Source organism: Cannabis sativa, chromosome 7 (assembly GCF_029168945.1).
Source record: "Cannabis sativa cultivar Pink pepper isolate KNU-18-1 chromosome 7, ASM2916894v1, whole genome shotgun sequence".
Taxonomy (NCBI): domain Eukaryota; kingdom Viridiplantae; phylum Streptophyta; class Magnoliopsida; order Rosales; family Cannabaceae; genus Cannabis; species Cannabis sativa.
Genome location: NC_083607.1, coordinates 41,785,111 through 41,802,684, shown reverse-complemented (window position 1 = coordinate 41,802,684; position 17,574 = coordinate 41,785,111). Strand labels below are relative to the sequence as shown.

General features: G+C 34.6%; 3 protein-coding genes across 4 annotated transcripts; 2 read left to right on the top strand and 1 right to left on the bottom strand.

The window, feature by feature from the left end:
* Positions 1-1,070: 1,070 nt before the first annotated feature.
* Positions 1,071-3,931, top strand: LOC115697298 (uncharacterized). The gene is made up of 8 exons (XM_030624244.2): positions 1,071-1,290; positions 1,531-1,676; positions 1,812-1,907; positions 2,164-2,251; positions 2,377-2,461; positions 2,606-2,669; positions 2,766-2,855; positions 3,610-3,931. Exons 2-8 carry the CDS (start codon positions 1,566-1,568, stop codon positions 3,673-3,675), a joined length of 600 nt encoding a protein of 199 aa, XP_030480104.1. The 5' UTR covers positions 1,071-1,290; positions 1,531-1,565; the 3' UTR covers positions 3,676-3,931.
* A 212-nt stretch (positions 3,932-4,143) lies between these two features.
* LOC115697296 (glutathione reductase, chloroplastic) lies at positions 4,144-8,958 on the top strand. Of its 2 annotated transcripts, XM_030624243.2 has the most exons (11): positions 4,144-4,728; positions 5,114-5,339; positions 5,472-5,750; positions 5,863-6,039; positions 6,223-6,276; positions 6,867-7,015; positions 7,251-7,314; positions 7,384-7,554; positions 7,654-7,791; positions 8,035-8,120; positions 8,438-8,958. In XM_030624243.2, the coding sequence occupies exons 1-10, from the start codon at positions 4,349-4,351 to the stop codon at positions 8,074-8,076; spliced, it is 1,680 nt and encodes a 559-aa protein (XP_030480103.1). In that variant the 5' UTR covers positions 4,144-4,348; the 3' UTR covers positions 8,077-8,120; positions 8,438-8,958. The 2 variants fall into 2 exon arrangements, with proteins under 2 accessions (XP_030480103.1, XP_060957573.1); XM_061101590.1 differs by having other exon boundaries at positions 4,198-4,728; positions 8,035-8,958.
* Positions 8,959-10,136: 1,178 nt separating this feature from the next.
* Positions 10,137-12,483, bottom strand: LOC115697445 (U3 small nucleolar RNA-associated protein 18 homolog). Its single transcript, XM_030624455.2, has 2 exons — positions 12,322-12,483; positions 10,137-12,115 (listed from the first exon to the last, which is right to left on the bottom strand). The coding sequence occupies exon 2, from the start codon at positions 12,111-12,113 to the stop codon at positions 10,428-10,430; it is 1,686 nt and encodes a 561-aa protein (XP_030480315.1). The 5' UTR covers positions 12,114-12,115; positions 12,322-12,483; the 3' UTR covers positions 10,137-10,427.
* Between the last annotated feature and the right edge of the window lie 5,091 nt (positions 12,484-17,574).

Genomic DNA, 17,574 nt, shown 5'->3' with positions numbered 1-17,574 from the left:
ACATAGCAGATCCAGAACTTCCAGAGGTTCCTCCATCCAATTGGTCTCTCCCCCCCCCCCCCACCAGGTCTTCTCAAGCTCAACGCTGATGCAACATGCTCGCAATCAAATCATACTTCAAGTTTTGGTGGTGTAATTCGTAATAGCGAAGGTGGAGTTGTAGTAGCAATCGCTTTCCCTACAAAAGAGGTGGAGAAGCTGCAACCCTCGAAGCAAAGTCCATCCTCAAAGCACTCATTTGGTGTATTGAAGAATCTTTCCCTATCTCTCAAATAGAAACTGAATGCAAAAGGATCACTGACGCCTTAGCAACCAACAATGAAGACATCTCCCCCTTTGAAGATATTATCACGCAAATTAACACGACTTTATCTCACTTCCCTAATGGCGCAGTCTCTCATGTTAAACGTACGACAAACACCTTTGCCCATAAGCTCACAAAGTTAGCTTTGGGGCTAGATGAATCTACAATATAGATTGGCGATGACCCCTGCAATCTTGAGTCTCTCCTCTTCCCATAAGGGCATCCCTTCTCTAAAAAAAAAAATATTTTCAATGATATTTTTATTTATTATTTATTTTAAGCTAATTAGTAATTTTTCCCCTGAACTTTGACATGTACTAAATCGTGCCCCCTGAACTTTTTTGGCCGTTAAAAATTCCCCCCAAACTATTGAGATTGTTAAATTTAAGGACTTTGTCTAATTTTAGTAAAAAATTTTAACATGGATGAAAGTTCAAGGAGCATGTTTTAGTACATATCAAAGTTTAAGGGGCATGATTTGTTAGATATCAAAGTCTGGGGAGTATGGTTTAGTACATAAACAATCACGGAAACAGTAAAATTGAATGAAATTAGACAAAAGTCTTTAAATTTAACAATCTCAATAGTTCATGGGAAATTTTTAACGGCCAAAAAATTCAAGAGGCACGATTTACTACATGTCAAAATTCAGGGAGAAAAATTACTAATTAGCCTTTATTTTATTATATATTTTTTTAAAAGTAAAAAACGCAAACAGTGGTCAAGTTTTCTTTAAAAAAAAAAAAAAAAAAAAGAAAAGAAAAGGAACACACACTCACACCACAGTCGCCTCCTCAAATTGAAGAAAGAAAAAACATTTCTTTGTCTCTCGCAGACTCGCAGTGCCGCTCTCTTTATCTCGTTCTCTCTTCTCTGGTCTCCTAAGCCAGAAGGCTGCCACAGTGCAAGGACAGGGTCGACGACGAACACGCGCTCGCTCACCCTCTCTTTCTCTTGCTTTGTTCCAATCGCTTCATCCATTTCAGGTGTCAATTCTATACATGTTTTCATTACAAATTATAGTATAGGGTTGTACTCACTAGTACTCAACTTAAAATCATTTGATTATCTATTTCTTTCCAAATTAGTTATTAATTCACAATTCCATGGCGGTTGGAAAGAAAAGTTATATGACATTTTGCTTTAAATTGTTAATTTTTATATAATTAATTGTATTTTTACACCACCTTTGGTGATATAATATTTTTTATGTTCATGAAAAGCAGGAGTATATCTAGAATCTATTATAGTCTGAAACCAAATGTTCTACCTTAGCCGAATTGAGCACACATTGCGTGTGCCACCTGACATTTTGAGGCTTCCTTTAGCTGAAGCCATTAAGGTTGAGCTTGAGAAGCTTTTTTTAGACAAGGTTTGTAGTATTATCTTCATGATTTAAGGAACACCCTTTGTTTCTATTTCATTCTTTTTTTTTTCCCCTTTAACATTAGTTCAGCTTGAATTTATAATTTCTAAAAGCACCTATGGGTTGTTTTATTTAATGAAGGTTGTTTCGAACTTGGGGCTTTGTATTTCTGTCTATGATATTAGATCCATTGAAGGTGGTTTTATCTTTCCCTCTGAAGGTGCTGCAACTTACACGGTATGCTTCAACAGTTACATCTCTTCTTCAAAATTGTATTTAAATCTTGAACTTGTAGGTTGCTTACTCGCTTGGTAAAGTGGCTTGCTAGCACATATGCCCAATTTCTTTTATTTTCACTGAAAACATTACTTTATGTTGAACTGATGACTGTTTTTAATTTTGTAAGAGAACTGATGACTGGTTTTATTCCAGTTATGTAGGACACTGTTTTGTTACAATTCAATTCAATCACCATGTTTTCGTAATCTGGCAGGTGGTGTTCACCGTAATCATGTTTCGTCCGTTTGTTGGAGAAATTATTGGTGCAAAACTAAAGGAATCAGATGCTAATGGTTTACGCTGTATGTCTTGTGGCTGCTTCTAGTTGTTATAGTGTTGTGTGTGATAATTCATTTATATTGTCTTCTCTGTGTGCTGTTGTGGGATTTATAATTGTGTAACTGGCAGTTAATTGTGAAATTGGCAGTGTCACTTGGATTTTTTGATGACATATATGTACCTGTCAATTTATTGCCTCAGCCATCACGCCCTGAGCCTGATCCAAGAAAGAGGTATTAGTCCATGGATTGTCTGTTCTAATAGAAAAATGTGTAAAACTATCATCCTTGTTAAATTTTGTATTTTTAAGATTGCTTCCTTTACCAAGTAATTGGATCCAAATGTTAATGATTCAATTCACCTCTTGAGGATTGCAGAGGCAGAGTGACATGGATATGGGACTATAATGGAGAAGATTTCATTATTGATTGGCAGGATGAGGTTCATATTCTTGTACTTTGGTTTTTTTCAGGTATGGCAACTGTGCCAAGAGTCTAAAAGTGTTGTTTTTCTTTTTCTTTTTCTTTCGTGCGGCAGATAAGGTTCCAAGTTCGGAGTGTAAATTATCCTCCAGTTCCAATTGAACAGCTGAATGAGTCAAAGCCATTTGCCCCTATGGTGATCACAGTAAGTTCATCCATGAACCGCCATTTGATTTGGTATCACTTTGAGTACATGATATCTTGTCATTTTCAAAGGCTCAAGATAATAACACAGATTAGGCAACAGTGTTCTTTCTTTAAGTTTATCTTTTCCCCCCATTTTGTGGAAAATCAGGAACAGTATTATGATGATTTACATGGGTTGTCACAAAATCTGTGTTTTAGTCATTTGAAACATCTCCAGTGCAGTGCTAAATTGTGGCAATGAGAGATAGCATTGTCAAATATTTATGTAAAAGGTATACTAAGAATTGTGCTAAATTTGTGATATTAGCTGTACTTAATTTGACACAAAGTATACATAAAGTAAAGTATTAAAGTTGACCAATTAATGTTTGTCAAATTAAGTACAGCTAACATCCCAAATTTGGCACAATTTAGTATACTTTTAACAATAAAGTATTAATGTGCTGTTTATATTATATTGAGAAATCAATTCTAATCTTATTGAATATTATTGATGTTTATATATTTTACTTTTAAATAGAATTACATGTACTGACAAAAAAGAAAAAAAACTAGAATTACTTGTAGGATTAGGATATGCACTAAAGCATCATGCTAAGCATTGCTTAGGATAGATCATTTAGCCCATTTTTGTTGATATTGACACACATTAAGCATGATGTTATGTTGAATTCTGTACATGAAAGATTCAAAACAGCTTAACCATTTTGAAGAGTCTAATATTTTGTTTCTTGATTGATTTGGTGTTGCAGGGATCACTGGATTTTGATGGTTCAGGCCCCATTTCATGGTGGACTGATGCAGAACAAGTTGAGTAGGAAAAAAGAAAAAAAAAAGGCTTTAGAAAAGTAGGAAATTTTTGTACCAGTTTTGCCTGTAGCTTTTTCTGACTTCTGTCCTAGAAATCAAAGATAGAATAGAAACATCTGAAGTTCAAAGCTAAAAAAAGAAGATGACATACTGTCGTTTGCTGCAAAAAGTGATTGTTTATACTGAGATTATTAGAACAACCCAAGTGGCAACTTGTGATTGTTTCAACTTCAAGTTCTCAATCCAAATTGTAAATTGACAGTATTTTTCATCTTTATTTGTTTTTTGGTAAGTTAGTTTTATCAATTTTAAATACATGCAGGATATATTCCTTTAGCTTTCCTTTTGTCTTTAAAACTAATCAAATTGTTCTTGTCATCAAAATAAATAAATGGGAAGGAGAATCAAATTTTGTTTTTGAGTTATGGTTTGGAATTGATTTTAATTTTAAAATACCCTTAAAAAAAGGATAAGTGCATGAAATGTAATATGAAAAGGGTGGCCGTGGCTCTAGAATAATCCTTCAATCAAGTTTAAGTAAATCTCAACCGTGTATCACAAATGGGACCCGCTATAAATGGACGGTCAGGATATAATCTCTCTCCACAGCATAAGGTATATCTTTCTCATTTCAGTTAGTAGACTAGTAGTAGAGCTCAGAAGAAACCCTCTTCCCCAGAAATGGCGTCTTCTTTCACTACGCCAAAGCTCACCACATCCACAACTCTCCTCTTCTCTAAGAACCTCTCATTTTCTCTCTCTAGCCCCTTTCTGTCTCTTCCAGTAAATTTAACTTCACTCGCTCGCGCCCGCTCTCGCTCAATCTTTCTCAATGATCACCATCACCACCGGCAGCGGCGTGGTTTCATTACAGCTTCTGCCGAGTCCGAAAACGGCGCTGAAATCGGCCGCAAGTACGATTTTGATCTCTTCACCATCGGCGCCGGCAGCGGGGGAGTCCGTGCTTCCCGCTTTGCCGCCAATTTCGGTGCCTCTGTCGCTGTCTGCGAGCTTCCATTCGCAACTATCTCATCCGACACCACTGGCGGCGTTGGCGGCACGTAAGTTTTTAGAAACTTGACCATGTTCAGTGCATGTGTCTGTTTTGTTTTCTGCCTTCAATCATTCTGCATTGAAACATTATTGCCGTCTCAAATATTTCGTTTTTCTGGTATCGGATATTGGGACGGAAATGAGTGTTTGTGGATGTGTTATATACACCTATACATACATAATGTGTACATTTATTTATGTATCACATGATTAATTGGAAATGAGTATCTGTTTTCGCTTACTGTGTTATAAAAGGGATTGAGTCTTAACTATGATGTCACAATGGAAATGAATTTGGGGCAATCTTTTATGTTGGGTTAACGAGCAACGAGTGAGTTTCATGAATTTCACGTTTGTGCTATCTGTTGTTGTGATTAATAGTAACCTTTTCAGGTGTGTGCTTCGTGGATGTGTGCCCAAGAAACTACTGGTGTATGCTTCAAAATATTCTCACGAATTTGAAGAAAGTCATGGTTTTGGTTGGTCATATGACAATGAGCCAAAGCATGATTGGAGCACCTTGATGGCAAACAAGAATGCTGAATTGCACCGTCTCACTGGCATTTACAAGAATGTCTTGAAGAATTCTGGTGTCACTTTGATTGAAGGCCGTGGAAAGGTGGGACAAAGCCATCCTCTTTGGGTGTTTAATGACTAGTTATCTGTTTGTTCCTTTCTTGTTATGGCTTTGCAGAGTTGGATTTTCAATATTTTCCTTTTTCATAAACATAATTTTGTTTCAACGACACAGATAGTGGATCCTCACACAGTTGATGTAGATGGGAAAATATATTCGGCCAAAAATATACTAATTTCAGTTGGAGGGCGACCCTTCATTCCTGAAATTCCTGGCAGCGAGTATGCAATTGATTCAGATGCTGCCCTTGATTTGCCATCTAAGCCTGAGAAGATAGCAATCGTTGGTGGTGGATACATTGCCTTGGAGTTTGCTGGCATCTTCAATGGTTTGAATAGTGAGGTTCATGTATTTATACGTCAGAAGAAAGTTCTGAGAGGATTTGATGAAGAGGTGGGTGATCCATTCTTAATATGATCTTTTTTATTATATCATAAAGATGAAGATGGGAATTTTCTGGGCTTTTTTTTTTTCGATTGTGAAATTTGTTATTATGATTTTGTAGGTCAGAGATTTTCTTGGAGAACAAATGTCTGTTAGAGGAATTGAGTTCCACACGGAGGAGTCTCCCCAAGCAATCACTAAATCCGCTGATGGTACATTGTCTTTAAAAACCAGCAAAGGAACAATTGAAGGTTTCTCACATGTTATGTTTGCAACTGGACGCAGGCCTAATACTAAGGTATGTATTTTATTTAATTTACTTGAAGTGCCTGGAGGCATCTCCAGATTCATGAAATTGTTGTTCGTCAAGGCTTGTGTGCAAGTAGTATATCTAAAGATACTAGTTCCTGAAGTATTTAAATCTGTCCTTAACTGCTTATCTGTTATGGGATGCAAGAAAATTTAACATATTGCATTGCAGAATTTAGGACTGGAGGCTGTTGGGGTCAATATGAACAAAAATGGAGCAATAGAGGTATTTTTCTTAATATAGTCAAGTTTTATAACCTCTCTTTGTTTATCATGTTGGATAAACCTTTTTTATTTTTATTTTTTGTAGGTAAAATTAACTAGTGTTTAAGCAAAAGGGATAGTTATTCATAAATATTTTGATCGTAGGGTGCTTCTAGAACGCACTCTAAAAAAAATAGGTGTATTAATACATCATCTTCATGTTTTATCCAGATAGTTCTAATCTTATTTTATATGAGAGTGTGCATTATAATTATTTAAAACATCTTGTACATTTTTGAGCACTTCAAAATAATTATTAGTACAAAAAATAGAATTTAAACAATCTATTTTACACACATAAAATAAATCAAGTACGTGTGCAATGGACAATTTAAACTTTTTTTTTGACACTATAACTTTTTTTTTGAATTTCTTAAAAAATTATAAGATTTCTTAAAAATCTACAATGTACATCTTCATATTAAAAATTGGAATTATAGTTATCCGGATACCAAAAACATGAAGGAGTCAATCGATACTTCCATTTTTGGGAGTGCATTCTAGAATTTATCATGTATCTTAAATGCTTTTCTCCTTCACTTGTTTCTTTAGGTTGATGAATACTCTCGAACTTCAGTCCCTTCCATTTGGGCAGTTGGAGATGTTACAGACCGTCTAAATCTCACTCCAGTTGCTTTGATGGCGGGAGGTGCCTTGGCAAAAACACTATTCCTGAATGAACTAACAAAACCTGATTACAGGTATTCTTTTTTTGTGACATATCATTTTATAATTTTTTTGATGCCTTAAAGATATGTTGCAAGTGGACTATGTCTCTGAAGAGTTTTCTCATTCATATAAAATTTTGTATTATTATTTATTATTATTATTATCAGCTGATTTTTCACCATTGTTTGTTCTAATTTTAATACATATTCTAAATTTTGATATGTGTACATTTGGAACTTCAAATCTGATTATCATTATTTTGAATAGAGCTGTTCCTTCTGCTGTGTTTTCGCAACCACCGACTGGACAAGTTGGTCTTACTGAAGAACAGGTAAGACAATTATTTGACGCACTAATTCTTGAATTGACCTTTGATTTTAAATTGCTAGTACTTGTGCAGGCTGTAGAGCAGTATGGCGATGTTGACATTTTCACAGCAAACTTCCGACCCTTAAAGGCTACTATATCAGGGCTCCCTGACCGAGTCTTCATGAAACTTGTGGTCTGTGCTAAGACAAACAAAGTTCTGGGGTTGCATATGTGCGGAGAAGATTCACCTGAAATTGTGCAGGTTAATAATGTTTTATTCTCTTTAGATCTCATTCTGCCTTTTCAGTTTGAAAGATTACGAATTATGTACTTATGGTTGTGAAGTATTTGGAAATTCCAGGGATTCGCAATTGCTATCAAAGCTGGCTTGACCAAAGCTGATTTTGATGCCACAGTTGGTGTTCACCCAACAGCTTCAGAAGAGTTTGTCACAATGAGGACTCCTGCACGGAAGATTCGGAAAAGTCCTCCATCTGAGGTTCATTTTTGACAAATCTTATTCTCTTCTTTTTTATATTTTTGCATCACCAACTTTGTTATCTTTAACAAAAAAATATTAGATTATTGTTACATGTAAGTGTGCTTCACCATAATTTAGGATGCGAGATTTAAGATGTCCAAATCCATGCCTAATTTTATAACTTGAATACTTATAATTTGAGTTTGGATTTGTCATTTTATATCTATACACGTATATATAATTTAAATTAAATCTGTACAGGGAAAGACGGATTCTGAGGCTAAAGCTGCAGCTGGGGTATAGATGATGCTCTTGCTTTTAACCAATCTAGTGACTGCTCGATAAAGGTGTGAAAATTGTTATGGTGACTTTTGAAAACTTCTTTTCTTCGTTAGGCTGCCCTTTTGTTTGGCTGACATTGACAAAGTGCATGTAATGCGTGCTTAAGGATATTAACACAAAATAATTGCCCTTCACAATAATGCATCTTAGTTCTAGTCAACTATTCGTACCCCTGTCAATTGAGGCTAAATTTTAATAATCTTAACATAAAATGCTTTGTTTCCCTTACTGAGAAATTGACATACTAGTGAATAGTACATTTTGCCATAGTAAGTTATGCTTCTTTTCCAATTCACTAATTAAAGTAACAAAACATGAACAGGTCTCCATCTATCGAAATCACTGATAAAGTTCCAAATGGTCACCCAGAATGTAATATGTCAGGCAATGCACCATGTTTGATTAGAATTCTCACAAATGCTTTAAAGAGAATGCTGGTTTGGCTTCGGGGCAATGAGTGGATACGGGAATGGAATTCTTGAGGATCAAAGATTGTTCTATACCATTGGCATGATACATATATTGTTTTTGCTTATATTTCCTACTTTCTGTCATTTGCAGTGAGGATGAGATATGGATTGCAATCAATAATCAGCATTTCCATTCCACCCTTCAATAATAATTGTTGTTGTGGTTGTTTTCAAAGTCGAATTATCCGTTTTGTACAATATATTACAGATGTTGAGAGCAAACCAAACCAAGCCAAATTGAGTGTACAAAGGTAGAGATTCTTCACTACTTAGTATTGTATTTTGGAATGGGAGTTTTTTGTTCATTTTTGTTAATTGTTCTGCATGAAACATTTGTAGCGTGGAAATTACGAAAAACTACAGGTTGGAACTACTGTTTTATTTATTTATTTAGATTTGAACAACAATATCTTTATTTTGTAGAGATGAACTTCAAATGGACGATGGGAGTTGATAATAGTATATATTCTTTATCAAAAAATAAACATAAAAATTATGCAAAGTATTGGATCAACAGTCTTGTTTTTTTTGCTTAAATATTGGATCAGCAAACTAAGGGGTTTATATAATCCGCAATTTGTGATTTCAAACGGATTTAGACGTTTAAAATTTTTTGGTTATTTTATTGATATTTGAGAATAATTTTAAGTAGAATATTGATGTTGATTAATTATAAAAAAAAATATTTATAACATAAAAGTTAATAAAATAACTAAAAAATGAACAATTATTGTTAAAAAATTTGAATATACAAATTATGGTTTTAAACTAAACTTATTTTTGAGTAGATTGGTTTGATCATTTAATTAGTTTAATTTGGTTTAAAAAAGAAAAATTCCGACTAAATTAATCTGTAAACACTCTTACAATCTATTTTGTTTTTTCAAAAAAAAAAAAAAAAAAAAAAGAAAACCTATTTTGTGATTTTTACGTGTCATAAGGTATGTTGTGTTCAACGTTTCAAGCTTTTACACAAATTTACATTATAATATCATTTCATTAGCCCACCATACTCTGTATTTTGTCAACATTATATGAATTTGCATAAATAGCACTTATTATTCCTTTTGCTTCTCTTATTTTCTTCATCAACAACTTCCACCAAGTACTGTCCATAGTAGCAATTGTGAGAACTTTCTGGATAAAATTATTCAACAGAAAACAAAATTAATTTTCAAAAACAAAGAGTCAGTCAAATATAGTGAGATGATGTCTTAGAGCAATGAGCATTGAAGAGTGAAGTTCCAAATGAACTGTTCCTCAATATCTAGAAAAATATCGTCTATTTCTGGAATGTAAAAATACTACACATTTTATGTTCACAAACGATTTGTGGATGAGAAAAAGGTAAAGGATCAATACAAACAGTAACTAAAAAATGCAGGCTCTTTGGAAAATTTGATTTTAAATTAAGTTCAAAAGCACCTAACAGGTATTGACAATGACATTTCAATCAAGATAATGTTCCAGAAATCAATATATGATTTCATAAGAAACTACTTTGTAGTTTATTGCACTTTTTTAAACATATTCGGGTTAAAGAGAAAAATATTTCTGTAACAAAAACTGATACTACAATTAGATTCCCAAATATGAAACCTCAGTTTTACATGATAAATTCAACAGAACAAAATTTCTGTAGCAACCGAATTTGGTGCTCCACTCCAATGCATAACAGTAATTAAATAATGCAGGCTTTTATGACACTCTGGAGTCATCAATCAAGAAAAGCCAAATTTTGGTTTCAAAGTTGTTGCCAATGGAAGGTGATATAAGATCATATTGCTTCTCCAATCCAAAATGGCTTGGCTTTCCCAGCTGAAATCACAAGTCTCCGATGATCTAGGCGTGATTATAATGATGCAATTTGTATAACAACACTTTCCCAGCAGCATTTCCCATGGCCATGAACCCTCCTCCAGGACTGAAATCCAAGCACAGGGGATACTGTAGGTTCCTATTCAGCGGAGGCCAGTTTGAAAATACAGTAAATGAAGGAACATGCACCAACTTTAAGCTGTTCTTCTTCATGCTTGAAGAAATAGCCAATATTTGAGCATCATTGTTGAACTTCATAAAATCTACTTTGGTGGTTAGATTCTCAATGGTTTTCATAGGCTTTCTTTTCCCCCCCAAGTACTCATCTCTGTTGTAAATATTCACTATACCGCTGTCTGAACCAGCTGCAAACATTGATCCATTTGGAGATGTACATAGAGATGTACCATTTAGGCAACCTTCATCAATGGCCTTGTGTAAGCAAGTTCTTGTTCTTAGATCCCAGTGATAAACCTGTCCATCCCCTCCAGAACTCAGTAACTGCCTCCCATCATCCGCAAAAGCTAAAGAACGAACCGTTCCATTCATCTTTAGTGTACCAATCAACTCTTTTGATTTAGATGAAACCAACAAGATATAACCTTCATTGCCAACAAATGCAATTGTGCTAGAATCGGGAGAAACCTCGAAGAACTCCAAGCTTTTTTCTTCTCTACCAACCAGTGGGCCTATCTTATCAACTTTTGCTTTCACTAAATCCATGGTATAGAAGAACTTTCTTCTGCCTGCTATTATCACCTGAGAACCATCAGGCGTGAAAGAAGCTTTCCGAATTGGGCAATCTTCAAGAAAGATGCTTTGAATTTTAGTATTTCTTTTGCCATCAATTTGAAAAAATCTAAGCCTTCGATCTAATCCAGCAGTAAGTAACAGCTGAGCATTTCTGTGAAACTGCACAGAATGTATAGGACCCTTAGATGGCTCCTGTGCATTTGCGTCTACAAGTCTTGAAAATTCAAGAAGTCCAGGCAACAATTTCGCACTGCTTCTCACAACAACATCCTCATTTCTTCTGAGGATATCATCAACACCTTCAACATCCTTGTAACCACGGGCTAGTACTGCCTGATGTTCTTCATCCAACGACTCATCGTCGGAGGAGTACCCATCACCCCTTGCTTTCCTATCAAGTTGAGCCCATTCTGTGCCCGGGTTAAGCTTAGCATGTTGAGCCCTCAATCTCGAGACATATTCTGAACCAGAAATTACACTCTCATCCTCTTCCTTTCTCAGCTTCCTTAATCTGTTAACTTTAGCAATATTAATCTTGGCCCTCTGCTCTTCCTCATCAACCCAAACAGGTTTCCTTACCTTCAAATCTTCCTCCTCATCAGAAGTTTCTGCCAATACATCATCACCATCGTCACAAACAGTGAGGGCATTATTCGCAGAGCGGTCCACAAAGTACAAAGCAGACCCTTTGTCAAACTCATCGTCCTTCCCAAATTCAGCTGACGAATGAAGTGATCCAAACAAAACATTCTCAAGCTTCTTCATCTCCCTTTCCTGCTCAACTACCACTTTCTCATCATCCTCCTCCTTCAGTGTTTTTTTTCTCTTTTTGATCTTCATAGTATCCTTGTTAGATTCTTTACCATTTTTATCGTCTTCTCCCTCTTCAGGATACAAAGGTGGGTCATTCTTCTCCCTCTTAGCCTTACGGACAACATTTTGAGATATTAAACTCATCTCTGGCAAAACAAAAGTCGTTGAATCAAGAACTTCTCTACATATGATCATGACATTCGCACATATATAATTGCAAACAATCAACTATTGAAAAGAAAAATACAAACCAAACGAGGATTCTAGGCTAAGGAGAATGAGAGAAACGAAAATCAAGTTCAAATACCAAACATAAAAGTGTGCGAGATAAAGAGTAAGACGGAGAACATACCTAGAGTTAGAAGCGATCCTCGGTGGGCGGCAGAATGAGAAAGACAGAGAGAGAGAAGTGAAAGATTTTAGTCAGAGGTGCGGCTAAGTGTTAAACCCTCCATGAAAGAGAGCTTCGAGTTAGCTAACTAGGGCTTCTAATTTGGGCCTAGGAAATATTGGGCCCGTCAATAATTACCGAATTTATGAAGAGAAACTTACAAAAATACTGTTTTTTTACTAAATGTTTTAAAAAATACTAGGACATGGCAAACTTTATATTTTTACTGTCCAAGCCCATTTTTATTTCTTTTATACCGTCCATGGCCAAATATATTTACTTTTATACTGTAAACAGTAATAAAACACAAACAGATTCTCTTCTTCGTGGTAGGGGACGGACAAATCAACACTGGAATCATAAAAACACCAGAAAAAAACCATAAAATCTAGCAAAGAGAAAAAATTACTAAATCAACAACAAATTACTGTTTTGTAGTGTTATTTTACTCTTGTTTTAATATGAAAAAATGCCACGTAAATGAAATATTGTAAAAAATGATAGGACATGGAATCTATACCAGTTCTCATAAAGAGCAATGGACAATGGGAAAAGAACATATTTATTTCAAGAGAATGTGACAATGCTCGAAAACAACACAACAATACTTGAAAATAACACAACAACAACAGAATCATACACATTGGAACACCAATTAGAAGAAGGAGAGTAAAAAACAAGAGAATTTGAAAACGACAAATTTGACATAGTTGACTATGCAAAACTGGTTGCTAAAAAAATGGTAGAAAAACTTGAAAACAACAGTGAAAAACTAGATCCAGAAATCGACATCAACAACGCGAAGCTAATAACAGACAAACACCAACCAGAAGTTGAAAAAGGTCAGGCATACAAAGACAAGGAAACACTGAAGAAAGTTTACAGCTATTACGCAATCAAAAACAACTTCCAATACAGTTTTTGAAAACATATTTAATTGGGTTTCAGTAAGAATTTTTTTAATATCTTCAATAACAGAGTAATAACCAGAGTTTATAACTCTGGAATGGTAGTATTCCGACCGGGTGTACTTGGATTTTCAATCCTATAAAAAACATAAGAAAACACTACTAAAACAACACACAAAAAAAAAAAAAATAAAGAACATAAAAACAAGCATAAAAAAATTCTGGAATGGTAGTATTCCGATCGGGTGTACTTGGATTCCCAATCCTATAAAAAAACATAAGAAAATACTACTAAAACAAAACTAAAACAACACAAGAAAAATAAAAAATATAAAAAACAAGCATAAAAAACATTAGAACTAAAATAATGAAATCACACACCTTAACAACCTTTTTCCCAATTATGTTCTCAAACAGATCAATTGATTGAACAATCTCCACTAGGAATTTACCCTTTCCCTAAGAGTTAACAAAACAAAGCCAACACAACAACAAAACACAGAGTCAAACAAACAGAAAACCACAAAATAGGAGGACTAACAAAAAAAAAAAACATGCAAAAAAAAAAAAAAAAAGAAAGAAAAGAGAAATGGAAAATATAATCAACTTGAAAAAAACCTTAAAACAACACAAGATCAATTGAAAAAAAACCTTATCAAACTTGGGAGACTTTACAAAATAGATTCCAAAGTCTTGAAGTTAAGTTTAAGATTGTTTATGTTGATGAAAAATATTAAACAAAAATAAATATATGTGTAAGAAGAAGGTCACACGTAAGGCATCATGTAATATAAATATATTACACTCACGATGATATAATTATATATCATGATTTGATTTGCCACCTTTGTCGTTTCTCAACTCCCACTTTCGAAAAATAGCTTCAAGATCTCAACTGGGTTGTAGCCATTTATGCTCCAAAACAACTATATATCTATATAATATATAATATACTCAATCCTTGACCTTAACTAAAGCTCTAACTCATCGCCTAGCCTCATGTGAAAACAGAGAGCCAAACAATCCAAATCCCTCTTCTAACTTCCAATCAAGCAGAAATAGAAGGAGAGAACAAGGATTTAAGTGAAGCCCTTGAAGCGTTGGAGAAGTTTTTGGTTGGAAAAAAAATAGAATAAGAAGATGAGTAGTAAGATATTGGAAAATGGGATTTATATAATAATTATTAAATATTAAAAAAATAATAAAGAATTAAATTAAAAAAAAAGGTAAAGAAGATGTCACTTTTGTCACATCCCACGGCCAATCAACTTCTCTAATAAAACAAAAAATTTTAAATTTTGATGTAGGAAAATCTTATAAAGATACCGGTAAGTAAAAAAAATGAAAAACCTTTGTTCCACAAAGTTTGTACTTGCCGTATAAAAAAAAACATACATAGTAAAAAAGATAAAAATGCCGCCTGCCAGTATAAATGTAATAAATTGGGAAAAGTTAGTAATCTATGTATATTTCCCTTTATGTATTGGGATAAGTTGAAGAATACCTCTTTTTGTTTCTATTAATTAAAAATACCCTCATATTATATATTTTTTAAAATATACCCACTTTTTGAGTGAGTTGCCCAATATACCCTCACTCTCTACTTAAGTCTAGCATATAATTTGCATTAACCTAAGGGGTTTAATGAGGATATCATCTTTAAAAGTGGGTATATCTTACAAAATATGAAAATGAAGGTAAAAATAAAAACAAATAAAGTAAAGTGGGTATACCATGTAATTTCCTCTTATGTATTTTCGTAAGTGGAGATTACATATGGTATTTTTTTTTTTTTTTTGAAAATAGGCAATTTTATGTTTGATTTTTTTTTTATAAATATGGAAAAAATTAATAAAATTTACTTTTATGTAGCATAAATAAATAATAAAAAAAATATGAGATTAAAAATAATTAAAATTTAAAACATGGGAAATAAAAAAAAAGGACAATAAATAAATTTGATAAAACTTCTAATAATAAGTTTCGCCGAAAAAGTTACTGTCGTTGAAAAAGTTATCTGTGCCATAAAAGCCACCAAAAAAGTTATTGTCACCAAAAAAGTCATCGTTGTCAAAAAGGTCATCGAAAAAGACATTGTCGCTTGAAAAAGTCATTAGAAAAGTCACTAGAAGTATATGTATGAGATATATAAATATAAATAAAACTGGTTCTATAACATAATGAATAAAAATAAATAACACAAAATAACTCAAATTGGTTATAAAATAAAATAGAACCGGTTCTATAATATAATGAATAAAAACAAGTAACACTCAATAATTCAAACCGCTAATAATTAAAATAGAACCGGTTCTATAACATAATAAATAAAAATAAATAACACAGAGTACTTCAAATTGGTCATAATTAAAATAGAACCGAAACTATAACATAATAAATAACATAGTGTTGACTGAGATTTTCGACAACCAATTAAATGAGATAATGATGAGAGCTTTAGGGATAATTAATGCAGATGATCTTTACGTGGTTCGGGCATTAATGACTCGTAGTCCACAAGTCTTTGTTATTAGTGAGAGTTCTTATACAGAGAATGTTCTTGGTGAGTTTTTCTCTCTCCCTTTTTCGATCCCCTTTCCCATTTTGTTTAGGGGTATTTATAGAGAGTGGTAGGGAAGATTCAAGAAGGGATCACTTGTCTTTGAGTGCCAGCAATATATGAGCACAAGTTCCCAAAAGTACAAAATAAGGCATGCATAACCTATACTGTAGGTATCTTAGGGATTAGGTGAGATTAATCTTTATCCTTCCTTGATTGATGTGATTCTTCGTAATGGAGCCGTCACTAGCCCCTTTGATTACCGTGTAGTTGCCGTAAACGAGGCTTACGTTGTTTGACATGTCCTCTTATGGGCATTCCAAGAAGTTTTCCCCATGATGCATTAAATGCGAGGTGATTGTTTGAGTATGTCCTCCTCCTCCCGGAGATGCTTTATCATATGTCTAGCTCCCGGAGAGGAAAGGCATGCTTTTTGTACTTCTCTGGGGGCTCACTTCTCAAACTACACTTGTTCGTCTGTATATGTCTCAACTAATTCTCAGGTGAGGTGTCCTTTCGGTCCACGTGTCATACGTAGTCGTGGCCACGTATTTTGGGAAAAACCCTAAGCAACATTTTTCCCCCAAGTCTTATTTAGTAATAGTTAAATGAGACTTGTATGCGGCCTCCGGTCCTTAATAAATATAGTGGCACGTGCCCCTGGCGCATGGGTCACATTTATGATCGTCATCATTGATTTTTATTTCCTTTTACTGGCAATGATTCGCTTCCTGTCCATTGATAGACCTTTGCATTAATGTCAATGTTAGAGAAGTACTCAAACATTTCGACCGTCCTTTCTCCTCTTGACACCTGTTCATCCCATCCGTTGGATCACAGAATTGGAATTGCTACAAATTCTCACCATACGATGGTGTCTGATCACAATTTCCTTGCACCCCTTCTGGCCTATAAAAGCCAGCACTTTTCTTTGTTAGGTTACTTTCACCACCTTGCAATTTTCAACCCAGCCAACATATTCGAAAAAATTCCAGACACCTCCAACCATCTTCTGCTGCTCCTCTATCGTTGTTAGACAAAGTTTTACCACCAGACACTGTCCGCCTCTTCCTTACCACCTTTGCATAAGTTTTGTTCATATTTTTTTTTTTGCTTTTTCTGTATGTTAGGGCAAAATAAGAATGGTGACATTCTCGCTTGGTTGCGCTTGATTTCTGTGATATGGTGGTTATGGCGAATGTCATGGTGACGCTTTCCCAAAGGGGGGGGGGGGGCGCCCGATGACCACCGTCTTTTTTTTTGTATGCTTATTATCATTTTTCTTTGAGACTAAAAAGTGATCTTCTGTTTGTTTGTCATCGAGTGTTCGAAGCGACTTCCACACCCCTCTTTTCTCCTTCTTTTCCCCTTATTTTTGTTCTTCGAATGTTTTGCATCCGATGTTTGCCTAAAAGAATCTCTGGATTCCTTATTTTTGGCATGCATCTAGAGGGGGCCTCTTTCCAGCGGTTAGGGGACCCCCATTCCCTTTTTTTTTTTTGTTTTATTTTATCTTAGGGTTTGGTTTGGGAGCTAACTGCTAGATTTCCTTTTTCAGATGAGTGAAGTTCTCCACGACCTTCATGCCCACGGTTTCTTCAAATTCGATCAATAAATCTTAGAGCTTCACCTTGCCTCGGAGATGATGAGCCATTTTGCTACCGATCTAACCCAACTTCCCACCAAGAGATATGCAACTTGCGCTTTTGCCAACCCCATGTACCAAATTCAGGACATGAGTGTAGT

Coding starts and splice junctions, on each gene's coding strand:
- LOC115697298 (XM_030624244.2), top strand. CDS start 1,566: ATGTTCTACCTTAGCCGAATTGAGCACACATTGCGTGTGCCACCTGAC. Junction 2,252..2,376: donor AGATGCTAATGGTTTACGCT/GTATGTCTTGTG, acceptor TGAAATTGGCAG/TGTCACTTGGATTTTTTGAT. Junction 2,856..3,609: donor TTGCCCCTATGGTGATCACA/GTAAGTTCATCC, acceptor TTGGTGTTGCAG/GGATCACTGGATTTTGATGG.
- LOC115697296 (XM_030624243.2), top strand. CDS start 4,349: ATGGCGTCTTCTTTCACTACGCCAAAGCTCACCACATCCACAACTCTC. Junction 7,016..7,250: donor CTAACAAAACCTGATTACAG/GTATTCTTTTTT, acceptor TATTTTGAATAG/AGCTGTTCCTTCTGCTGTGT. Junction 7,555..7,653: donor ATTCACCTGAAATTGTGCAG/GTTAATAATGTT, acceptor TGGAAATTCCAG/GGATTCGCAATTGCTATCAA.
- LOC115697445 (XM_030624455.2), bottom strand. CDS start 12,113: ATGAGTTTAATATCTCAAAATGTTGTCCGTAAGGCTAAGAGGGAGAAG.